Source organism: Seriola aureovittata, chromosome 20, assembly GCF_021018895.1.
Source record: "Seriola aureovittata isolate HTS-2021-v1 ecotype China chromosome 20, ASM2101889v1, whole genome shotgun sequence".
NCBI classification, from domain to species: domain Eukaryota; kingdom Metazoa; phylum Chordata; class Actinopteri; order Carangiformes; family Carangidae; genus Seriola; species Seriola aureovittata.
Genome location: NC_079383.1, coordinates 23379588 through 23392087, shown reverse-complemented (window position 1 = coordinate 23392087; position 12500 = coordinate 23379588). Strand labels below are relative to the sequence as shown.

General features: G+C 46.7%; 2 protein-coding genes across 5 annotated transcripts in view; one reads left to right on the top strand and one right to left on the bottom strand.

Moving 5' to 3' along the window:
• acvr2ba (activin A receptor type 2Ba) overlaps positions 1–9480 on the bottom strand; it is a 26711-nt gene extending 17231 nt beyond the window's left edge. Inside the window, exon 1 of the mRNA XM_056363915.1 lies at positions 8670–9480. Coding sequence (XP_056219890.1) covers positions 8670–8721 — 52 coding nt within the window. The 5' untranslated portion in view covers positions 8722–9480. The remainder of the gene's footprint in view (positions 1–8669) is intronic.
• Positions 1–12500, top strand: part of LOC130160996 (NACHT, LRR and PYD domains-containing protein 12-like) — a 347054-nt gene that overhangs the window by 46935 nt on the left and 287619 nt on the right. The gene's annotated exons all lie outside the window — the stretch shown is intronic.

Here is a 12500-nt window from a genome sequence, read left to right as displayed (position 1 = left end):
GACAGAGACAGAGAAAGAGAGAGAGACAGAGACAGGGAGAGACAGAGAGAGAGACAGAGAGACTCCTGAACTCCTGAAAACACACATCACATGACCACCACCTACACTGAGCATGTGCGAGCCGGTGTAAAGGAGGAAACACAAAGACAGCTGTAGCGTTAAAAGACATAGAAAACGGAAACGCAGTCGTGTGGATGAAGCCTCAGGGAAAGTTTCAGAACATGTTCCCGGGGGATCGATGGGGTTTTAAGGGTTTCTTTAAAGGGTTCTGGGATAATACAGGTTCTTGTGGTCCTTCAGGTTGTGAGGTTAAAGGTCGAGATGTTCCTTTGGTTCTATCAACTGTCTATAACGACTCTGGTTCCCCATGGAGGATAAAGAACGTTCCTCCTTTTATCAACCGTCAGGTCTCATTTTCTTCGTCATGTTCTACGTGACTTCACGTTCAGAGCTGCAGCTGTTCGCAGCTCGCAGGTTTTACAAATGTACAGATGTCGGCCGCCATTCAGACGCCAGCACAACCGGCATATGTGCAGAGTGAGGAGCTGCTCCCGTGTGAGCGCAGAACAGATGGCTGCTGCTTTCACCAGTGAGGCATATGCACAGAAACATACACAGGAAGTCTTCAAGTGTTTCTGAAGGGACACTTCTACACCCCCAATATTTACCACCCGGTGACCACTGATCCCCCTGAAACCCTGGAACCCCTAAATACCCCCCCCCCCCAATGTTTTCCTGAGAGGAAATGTTGCTGCAGACAAAACACCAGTCCCTAACTCTGCTACAACACCACGTGAGTGTGCATGAGGCCAAGCGTGCACGTGACTGTTCACGTTTCAACAGCTGATAAGAGGAGTCGCTCAGTCTGATGCAATCCAAACAAATCACCACTGGGGGGGGGGCAAGGTAAGACAAGAGTGAGTGAGTGTGTTTTGTTGTTGTTGTCCAGACAACATCTGCCCCCACCATCTCTGAGAGACCAGACAGGACACACACTCCCAGACTGGGCCCCCCATCCTCGGACAAATGGCAGAGAGAGTCATTCCTCTGGTCCTCGAGGGAGGGAGGGGGGTGAGAGAGGAACAAATGAGCAGAGGAGGAGGGGGGAGGGAGGCGGTCTGGACCCCTGGGAGCTGTCAGTTTGTCAATGAAAAAGAGTTGTGGACCCCCCCCCATCCGTCACAGCGAGGCTCCAGACGAACACAAAGCAGACCAACACTTTACTGTTGTTATTCTATACCATGAGCTCCGAGCCTGCTGCCCCCTGATTGGATGGTTTGAGAGGGGCCGGGCACGTCCTGCGGTGTCCTGGACCCCACAAAGATAGATAACACTTTATCTGGCCTGACACACACACACACACACACACACACACACACACACACACACACACACACACACACACACACACACACACACACACACACACACACACACACAAAGTGTGTGCCTACTGACTTGTTCAGCACGTTTCAATGAGCAAACTCATCGGAGATTCATCTTCTCTCAAAATTCCTCTTCCATCCTCCTCTACCCTCCACTTCCTCCCCTATCCTCCACTTCCTCCTCTACCCTCCACTTCCTCCTCTATCCTCCACTTCCTCTCCTATCCTCCACTTCCTCCTCTACCCTCCACTTCCTCCCCTATCCTCCACTTCCTCTCCTATCCTCCACTTCCTCTCCTATCCTCCACTTCCTCCTCTACCCTCCACTTCCTCCCCTATCCTCCACTTCCTCCTCTACCCTCCACTTCCTCTCCTATCCTCCACTTCCTGTTCCATCCTCCTCTATCCTCCACTTCCTCTCCTATCCTCCACTTCCTGTTCCATCCTCCTCTATCCTCCACTTCCTCGTCTAGCCTCCACTTCCTCCCCTATCTCCACTTCCTCCCCTATCCTCCTCTATCTTCCACCTCCTCCTTTATCCTCCACTTCCTCTCCTATCCTCCACTTCCTGTTCCATCCTCCTCTATCCTCCACTATCTTCCACTTCCTCCTCACTCTGTAACATCACCTGACTTCCTTCCCGCCACACGGCTCTGTCGATTGAACTGACTCTGTTGAAGCGACTGATCTGGACCCTCAGTTCTTTGTTCGGACTTGGACACATAAACCAGATGGTGTGTGTGCTCTCTTACATGTACAGTAAATGGCGTGTAAAAACACACATGTATATTTAGAGTATGTGGGTGTACATGTGTTTGTCTGGTCACATGACATCTGATGTGAAAACACTGCAACATGTTTTTATGAAATAGTTGAGATTGGGTTTCTGCTGCAGGACGGAAGTCAACACGCATGTTTGTGTGTGTGTGTGTGTGTGTGTGTGTGTGTGTGTGTGTGTGTGGTGTGTGTGTGTGTGGAGCGGGGTGTTGGAGGAGGGTCTCCTCCTCCACCCACAGTATTGATCACTGAGAGAGCAAGTCAGCGGAGCTTCAGTCAGATATTATCAGAGTAAACATGCTCAAATACTAAGTGCTTTTACTGTGAAACTGTAAAGTACTTTTACTGTAGTTTTCATAGGAGTTCATTGCAGTACTTTTACTCCAACAGATGATCAGTGAGGTTAAACTCTCACTCTGTTGTTGAAGCCTCATCACAGTCTCATGACTGTCTCCAAGCAACAACACACACACACACACATACACAGACACAGACACAGACACAGACACACACACACACACACACACACACACACACACACACACACACTAAATGAACTGAGACTCTGGTGGACTCTGGCATCTGTTAATCAGCTGATTTCCTCTGAGCTGTGACATCATTCCTAACGAGCAGGTCCTTCATAAAGCTCACACTTTCTCCATGTGTCTTATAATCAGGACCAGGCTGATTAATTAGGGAAAATATAAAGAAAGTTTCCAGGAAGTTGACAGGAAACTACACAATAAATATTAACTCTGTATTTAGCCAGTATTGATGGCAGAGCTCCTGCTTTTATTCTGAAATACTCCTGTGTTAGAAGCTGTTGATGCAGGAGGATAAATCCAACGCTCCTGCAGCTCTTCAGTTTCAAATCAGCACTGTCTCTCCCTCTGGGTCTGCTCTTGACCCAGTACCTCCCCCTTTCCTCCCCTCCTCCTCCTCCCCCTCTTGACCCCATGTCATCAATCTTAGGCGAGCTGTGAAGAGGAAAAACAAACAAAAAAAAAAGGCACTGGCCCTTTAAATCTTGCCTGTAGCTACGGGCAACCCATCCCCCATCATGTGTACCCCCCCCCCCCTTCTGCTGCTGTTCAGGCCCTGCAGGGAGTCGTAGTAGTGAGAGGGCAGCTCAGTGATCCAGGCCTCAAACCAGTTTCTGTTAGACTGCACAACAACAACCACAACCACAACAACAACCACAACAACTACAACAACCCCCACAACAACAGCCACAACAACAACCACAACAACAACAACTACAACAACCCCCACAACCACAGCCACAACTACTACAACAACAACAACCAGAACCACAACAACAACCACAACCACAACAACTACAACAACCCCCACAACCACAACCACTACAACTACAACAACAACAACCACAACTACAACAACCCCCACAACCACAACTACTACAACAACAACCACAACAACAACTACAACAACCCCCACAACCACAACCACAACTACTACAACAACAACAACCAGAACCACAACAACAACCACAACTACTACAACAACCCCCACAACAACAACCACAACAACTACAACAACAACAACCACAACCACAACAACAACCAAAACTACTACAACAACCACCACAACAACAACTACAACTACAACAACCCCCACAACAACAACCACAACTACTACAACAACAACCACAACCACAACAACAACCACAACTACTACAACAACCACCACAACAACAACTACAACAACCCCCACAACAACAACCACAACTACTACAACAACCACCACAACAATTCCCACAACAACCACAACAACAACCACAACAACAACCACAACTACAACCACCACAACTCCCACAACAACCACAACTACTACAACAACCACAACAACAACCCCCACAACAAAAACAACTACAACAACCCCCACAACAACAACCACAACCACAACAACAACCACAACAACAACTACCACAACAACAACCACAACTACTACAACAACCACCACAACAACAACTCCCACAACAACCACAACTACTACAACAACCACCACAACAACTCCCACAACAACCACAACAACTCCCACAACAAAAACAACTACAACACCCCCCACAACAACAACCACAACAACAACTACCGCAACAACAACCACAACTACTACAACAACCACCACAACAACAACTCCCACAACAACCACAACAACAACCACAACAACTCCCACAACAAAAACAACTACAACACCCCCCACAACAACAACAACCACCACAACCACCACAACAACTCCCACAACAACCACAACTACTACAACAAGCACAACAACAACCCCCACAACAACAACCACCACAACAACCACAACAACAGTCACAGTTTACTGGAGACTGTAGCAGGAAACAAATGTAAAGCAGCTGTAACAGATGCGGATTTTTGTACCAGGCTGTAATAATAACAAATAAATAAATAAATAAAATAACAACAACAAAAATAATAGTAATAATAATGATGTAGCTTTTCCACTGTCCTCTACTAGAATTTAAATAAAGTTCTGAGGGTTTGAACAAATCTTAGTCAGAAATGATTCAACACAACTTCAAAGGAACATCCAACCCAACGCACACAGCTACGCTAAGCTAAAATAAACACTGCAATAATTAGAGGATTACACATCCATGAAAACATGACATGAGATCAGAGAGTGGATTAGCTGCTAGCATTAGCTCCTCTGGTGTTTAATACAGGCAACCAATACACACACAAACACACGACACACACGGACACACACACAGACAAACACGGACACACACACAGACACACAGACACACACACGGACACAACACACAGACACACACGGACACACACACAGACACACACACACAGACACACACACCGACATACACACAGACACACACGGACACACACACAGATACACACACACAGACACACACACCGACATACACACAGTTACTTTCAGCGAGCGCAGCATGGCTTTGAGCTGACTGTGTGCTGTCACAGGCAATACAAGAACCACCAACACCAGTTTGTGCTTTGTGGTCAATATAATGACACACACACACACACACACACATACACACACACACACACACACACACACACACACACACACACACACACACTGCTGTCATGCGCAGTAACAGTACACACTCAGACCTGCTTACACTGCAGCACACACACATTATTCTACAGTACTGGGTTCTCATTAAAGAGCCAGTGTCTCAGTGTGACACAGTCACTATTGAGTGACAGTTCAGACTCTTCATCATCATCATCATCATCATCAACATCATCATCATCTGAGTCTTAAAGAACTGCAGAGACTAGGACAACCAGGAGTCCTGCAGCTGAAGAGACCTGGGACCAGATCCATTAAACTGTTGCACAAAACCAGAAATCAGAATCAGAATCATAAAGCTGCACGTTCTCATGGCTCCTCTTTGTAAATCTCACTCACATGTGAACGAGCGAACCACAGTTCTCCATCAGTGAAGAAGACTCTCCCTCCATCCATCAGTTTGAATGAGAACAAGTGATGAGACCCAGAGAAGAAACACACCGAGGTAAAACAGCATGAGTTACTGTAGTACCATCACTGTGATGTGAAGTCTGAAGGAGGCGGCAGATCAGCATTTAAACAGTTACTAACAATCAATAATAAACACAAGGATTTCTGTTTATGAAAGGTTAAATTATGAAACTTATGATGATAATGAAGCTCTGTCAAGTTGCTTTTATTTCATGTTAAATTACGTGTCTCTTTTATTTTGTATTTTCACCATAACTGTGGAAACCGTGTGTTCACGTTGGTCAGAGGACCGAGTGAGGTCACACCCTGTGTTTGTAAATTCCAGTTTAAGAGCGGGAAATGGCGTCCGCATGGTTTTTGTGCGTCGCAGCATTTCTGTGACCACACCACAGGAAACTACGCAGACAGGGTTCATCCTCTGAGGAGCAGGAGCGAGGTCCACGAGAAAATACATGAGTCAATAATCAATAATCAGAAAAAAAAATATTGATCCACTACAGAGTTCAGCTGCTGTAGCTTCTGATTTTTTTAATAAAGTGGTTTGTAACAGAACCACAGTGTGTGTGTGTGTCAGAAAATATCTGATAAGAAGTCAAAGCTACAAGACTACAACTCCCATGGTGCATTTCAGTTACAGCTAAAGATAACACTTTACAATTCAACTGATTTACCAGATAAAACACGGAGGGAAACGTCTTATTATGTCAGAATCTGGACGGAGGAGTCACATGACGGCGCCCCCAGGTCAGCTGATCACACATCTCATATCAGTTCAGTATCCATGTACAGACTGCTGTAGCGCTGTCTCTCCTGACCTCAGCATGTATATGTGTATATGTGTGTGTGTGTGTGTGGTGTGTGTGTGTGTGTGTGTGTATGTGTGTGTGTGTGTGTATTGATCAGGAGGTAAAGCTGTCAGCAGTAGAAGAAAACAGTTTTCCACAGCGGCCAATAAAGACTGTCTTCCAACTGTGCAAACCTGCTGCTGCAGCTCCTCAGGGTTCATACTGTTCTCACACACACACACACACACACACACACACACACACACACACACACACAACACACACACACCACACACACACACACACACACACACACACACACACACACACACACACACACACCTGCAGCCTGTGTGTGTGTGCAGTAATCCTGCAACACGTTTCATCAACAGCAGCTGACCTTGGATGTTCAACGGTGACTGAGTGAGGTCACAGTGAGGTCACAATGATGTCACAGTGATAGTGCCTGTTGTAGTTTTATCATATATAACCCGACCCCCTGACGTTATAAACATTATTACATCAAGAATATTCCCCAATACAAAGATGAATAAACCACAAACACAGCAGAGGAGCCATGAACACATCACACACTCTCTCACACACACGACAATGAATCCTGAGAGCTCACTGGTGAACAGTGACAAAGTACAACCACTTGACTTCTCTACTTAAATATACCGTATATGATGTGCTGTTCTTCCTGTCTTTCTTCCTGTCTTTCTTACTTCCTCATCAAATCAAAATCAGTGTGTCTCCAGTATCTGTTGCTGAGTTTTATTGTGAAGGTTCCTCCACTACACTTACAGACTAACATTGATCTCCTGACTCCACTACATTTCTATGAAGGACTCTTACTTTGAAGCAGTGGAGTGGATGTTCTTTTATTTTGAAAATGTGATAGACCACACACTGTTGATCAGAGGAGAAGAACCAATCACAGCCAACTCCTCCACTGTCGGTCAGTCAGTCATCGGTCAGTCAATGATCTGTGATCAGTCAGTCAGTCAGTGATCAGTCAGTCAGTCTTAAGTATTTTAACTCCAGTAAAGATCTGACTGAACTGACACTGTGTTATCTGAGCAGAGGATCTACACACACACACACACACACACACACACACACACACACACACACACACACACCCCTTCAGATATTATTATCATTATAGAGACCTTCTACATTAAACAGCAGGAACATGAACATCACAGCTGCACCAGAGGAAACCACACACACACACACACACACACACACACACACACACACACACACACACACACACACACACACCTGTGCTTTAGCCTCACACACATCACATGTGTCCCATCACAGCACAATATCACTGCGCGCGCCCGTGTAGTATTTTTCCAGCACGCACGCGGACACACGCCTCCTCCCCACTATATTACTACAACCACATGACCGCGAGCTGTTTCATTCATCCGCCCGCCGTGCGTCGTAGTAAAACGCGCGTGCACACGGTGCCGAGGAGCGAGTGCGGGGGGTGGGGAATAAAAGAGAGAGAGAGAGAGAGAGAGAGGGGATGAGAAAAAAAGATTCGAAAGGTGAATCTTTAGAGGCTCGTGCTCTGCTGATCGATTATCGATCCGCCTGCATGCCTGAGCAGACAATGGAAGCAGCAGTCTGCAGCTTGCAACCTCGCGCACGCACACACATGCGCGCACGGCTGCAGCCAAGCCCCCGACATGCAGCCAAACTGACAGCGAGTGTGAACGCAGCTGCACCGAGGAGAACCGAGCGGTGCGTTCACGGTCCGCGGTGGAGTCAGGCTCAAACCGGGGACCCCCCCCCCCCCCCAGATCCTCCACATATCGGTACAATAAGGACACGGTCAGTCCAGCATCTCTCTCTCTCCCCCTCCCCCCCCCCCCCCCCCCCCCCCCCCCCCCCCTCCTCTCTCTGCCATGTGCTGCTGCTGGAAAAATACACCGGGTTGATCCCGTCAATGTTTCTGACAACGATCCACGTCTCTGGTGGCGGGAGCGAGCACATCCTCAGTGGAGCTGCACGAGGAGCTGCCACAATAACAGCGGACTGGTGCCTCTGTGATATTCTGCTGGTGTTTAGGTGTTTAGGTGTTGGGGGGCGGGGGGGGGCGGGGGGGGGGGGCTGCAGTGTTGCAACCTGCAGCCCTTTCACCCACAGAACAAACAGCGGCTCCTCTCTCTCTTTCTCTCTCTCTCTTTACCTGCACACAAAGTTCCCAGCAGCAGCGCGAGGCTCAGCCCGGAGAGCCACATCTTCCCTCTAGGTGGAGGCGGCCGCCGCTGCGCCGCCAGGTCGAGTCCCGCTGGCCCCCGGGTCCCCGTCCAACATCTACCCCCAGGTCCGAGAGGCGCTGCGGAAAACCACGACCCGCAGCCAGGCCCGGGCTCCGGGACAGCGTGTCGTCCAGTGGGCTTTTGTGTGTAGAGTGTGTGTGTGTGTGTGGTGTGTGTGTGTGTGTGTATAGTGTGTAATAATCCAGCCAGCAACCTCCTCCTCGTACTCCTCCTCCAAAACGCACCAGACCCGCGCGGCTCTACGGAGAAGTTCCCAGCGGATCCGGAGCCATGCGGGGCGGGCAGCAGCAGCGGCTCAGCCCGGGGTCACTCACAGTCACAGCCCGCTGCTAGATCCCAAAGCAGCCCGCGAAAAAAACAGTCAGAAAAAGACGTGAAACAGCCCGCAGACCAGCTCTCCCTCTCTCTCTCTCCACCGCCTTGTCCTCCCGCTCCCTCTCTGGTCGGGGCTGCTGGGGACAAGCAGACAGGAGGATGCGTCAAGCTGCACCGCGCGGCCCCGCGCCAGCCGCGCTCTCCTTCAAAATAAAAGCCCGGCGCTCGTGTCCTCGAATAGATTTCTTCTGCAGCACAGAGAAACAGGAAATGAAGCAAACAGTGACAAGGAAAATGATGGAGTTTAAGATGTGCAGTGATGGACGTCATCCATCACCTCCTGTCTCACGGTGTAAAGACTCCTGACCTCAGTGTTTGATAAGTTCTGCTTCATCACTTGGAATTCAGATGCCTACCAGCATATATTATTATCACATATATACATGCTCTGGATATATGAACATATATGTTTATAACATATATGAAATACCCATAGTAAAATTTGTATATGTATATATATTAAAAATACCTATATGATGACAATATGGGTTCTATGTCAAAATAATGTGTTGACATTATATATTTCACTTATTTCTGAGAGTTTATTAAAACAACAACATTTTTATTATTAATTTCTCATTAATTTTAAATATGTAACTTCACATTCTGGGAGAGTGTCTCAGACTTTTATATAATGTCAACATATGATAACTGGCTGTGGGATGGATATATATTTATGTAACGTTTGTCTACAATATTATCCTATATTTGTATAGGCTTGAGAAACGCGACATAGTGTACTTTTATTTTGAAAATCAAGACCGGAAGTGTAGTCTTTTGTTCTGACGGGCTTGACAGTGTTTGGTGCAGCCAGGCTGAACTGAGTCCAAGATGGCTCCTAAAGAGACAGGGAGAGGGATAGAGAGAGAGGGAGAGAGAGACAGGGAGAGAGAGAGAGAGAGGGAGAGAGAGAGGGAGAGAGAGACAGGGAGAGAGAGAGAGAGAGGGAGAGAGAGAGGGAGAGAGAGACAGGGAGAGAGAGAGGGGGAGAGAGCCCAGATTTAAATACAAAGGCAGGAATGTAATGAAAGAGGCAGGATGCTCTTCTGCTCCTCCAGCAACATAATGACTGTAAATTCAACAATATGGAGATTATGATGTTGTGGTCAACAGCAGTGACACCTGCTCCCACAGAGGCATGATGGGTAATCAACCCTGATACAACAAACAAATCTGCATTCTGGAGTTTAGTGTGTGTGTGTGTGTGTGTGTGTGTGTGTGTGTGTGTGTAAGTCACAGCGCCATCGTCAGAGAGACGTTAAACTTTAGTTGGAAATGAAAACGTGTGAGTTTGGGAGCTTCATCTTTCATCAGTCGCTGAGCTACAGAAAGCTTTTATTTATTCCCAGCTTGATCCCTGTGACTTTATTGAGGTGTCAGCCCGCCCTCCACCCGCTGCCTTTACTACTGGAGCCAACAGGTGCAGTCACATGACTCCAGAACTCACCTGTTAGATTTCAGATTGATCTGAAAATGTTATTCCTGACTTTCAAGGCTTTAAGTGGCTCTCTCTTTAACGGCTCCCCTCACAGGGTTCAATCTGTTCTTCAAACATTTCTTTGTCTCAGTCTGTTAATGTCTGAATCATGTTTTATTTTTCCTCCGGCCGGCAACAGTCAGAGCGGCGGCCATATTGTTTTCAAGTCGTCCGTCTGTCCCCTTCTCGCGGACACGATATCTCAGTAACACCTTGACAGAACTTCTCCAAATTTGGTAAAAACATTCACTAGGTATCAAGGACGAACTGATTCAAATTTGGTGGCTAAAGGTCAAAGGTCAAGGTCACGATGACCTCACAAAACATGATTTTGACCTTGTGAACGCAATACCTCGAGATTTCTCATGGGAATTTCTTTAAATTTGGTTCAGATGTTCACCTGGACTCAGGGGTGAACTGATGAGATTTTGGTGGTCAAAGATCAAAAGTCAGTGTGACATCACAAAACACTTTTTAGCCATTATTCAAGACTTCACACAGAAATTATGACAACATTTCACACTGATGGTTGATATTTTCTCTGACTCTGGATAAACAGGATGTGACCTGGAACTGGTCTGAGTGGAGGAGGGGTACCGTTTTATTTCTGGTTGAACTTTTAATTGAAAAGATGGAGGACCGGATTGATTGAAGGTATGATCACTAGACCTCAGATCTGATCTGTTCATTGTACCAAGGAGAAACTGTTGCGCTGCTGAGGATCAGTGAACGCAGCCTCGCTGTGGTCTGGATGGATGTTATCAGCTGATGTTACATAAGTTGAGACTAAACGCAGACATGAACCAGACAGCTGTGGTATTCTTGGCTCAGGATCAAACACAGAGACAGAAACACAGAGATGTGAGTGGTGAACATGCCTCAACACACACACACACACACACACACACACACACGGACCACGTGTGTTAGGGCTCATACACTCTGCTGTCACATCATTGATCTATAGAGAAGAGCACCCACACATGTCACAATAAGAGACCTGCTGGGGTGGTCGACTGTCTGCAGCACAGTCTCACAGTTGAGTTTATTCTGGAAAGAGTTTCCATTTTTTTCTGCTCATTTCCCAGAATTCCTGCTCACACTGCGTCTACAGCCGGTTCTCAGTCTGCCCAAGAAGCATCATCAGTCTCAGACCGAGCACATATCAAATATCTCAAGTGTTCTTGCTCCGCCCCTTTTATCCAGGACGCGTTGCTATGTGACTCCTATGGGCTCACGACAGCTAAGTACCCCAGAATGCATTTCACACCAAATAGTGAGAGCGGCAGAGATTCTGAGCTTCATATCACTTCATTAAAGACTTCAAATACGTGCCAGTTTATCCAAATAACATCGGTTTGGAAATTAGAGGTCAGAGGTCAGAGGGGGGAGTGACCCCGTACACACATAAGAAGCTCTACGTTATAAATTGATAAATTGATAAATTGATGAGGTGATTATAAAGATGAGCTCAGAGCAGACGAGCAGAATCTCTTGTTCTGCTCTCACCTGGATTGACTCTCACCTGAACAAGCTGCATTCCACTTTTAATCCGTTACACTAAAAACATTGTGACAATTTTTATTTTCTCCTGCAGTTTCATTGCAAAAAAAACCCCATATAACAACATATATACACATACACATGTGTGTGTATAACATTATGTAACATTACATCAACATGCCTCTGTAGAGCGATGATAAATTAAATTAATGCTTCTATCAATATTACAACCACCATCATCATCACTGCTGCCACACACACTGTTGTCTGTAAACACTGTGGAGGGTTGACAGACACACACTGATGGAGTCATTATTATAACTCAGTCTGACACACACACACACACACACACACACACACACACACACAGAAACACTTTCAG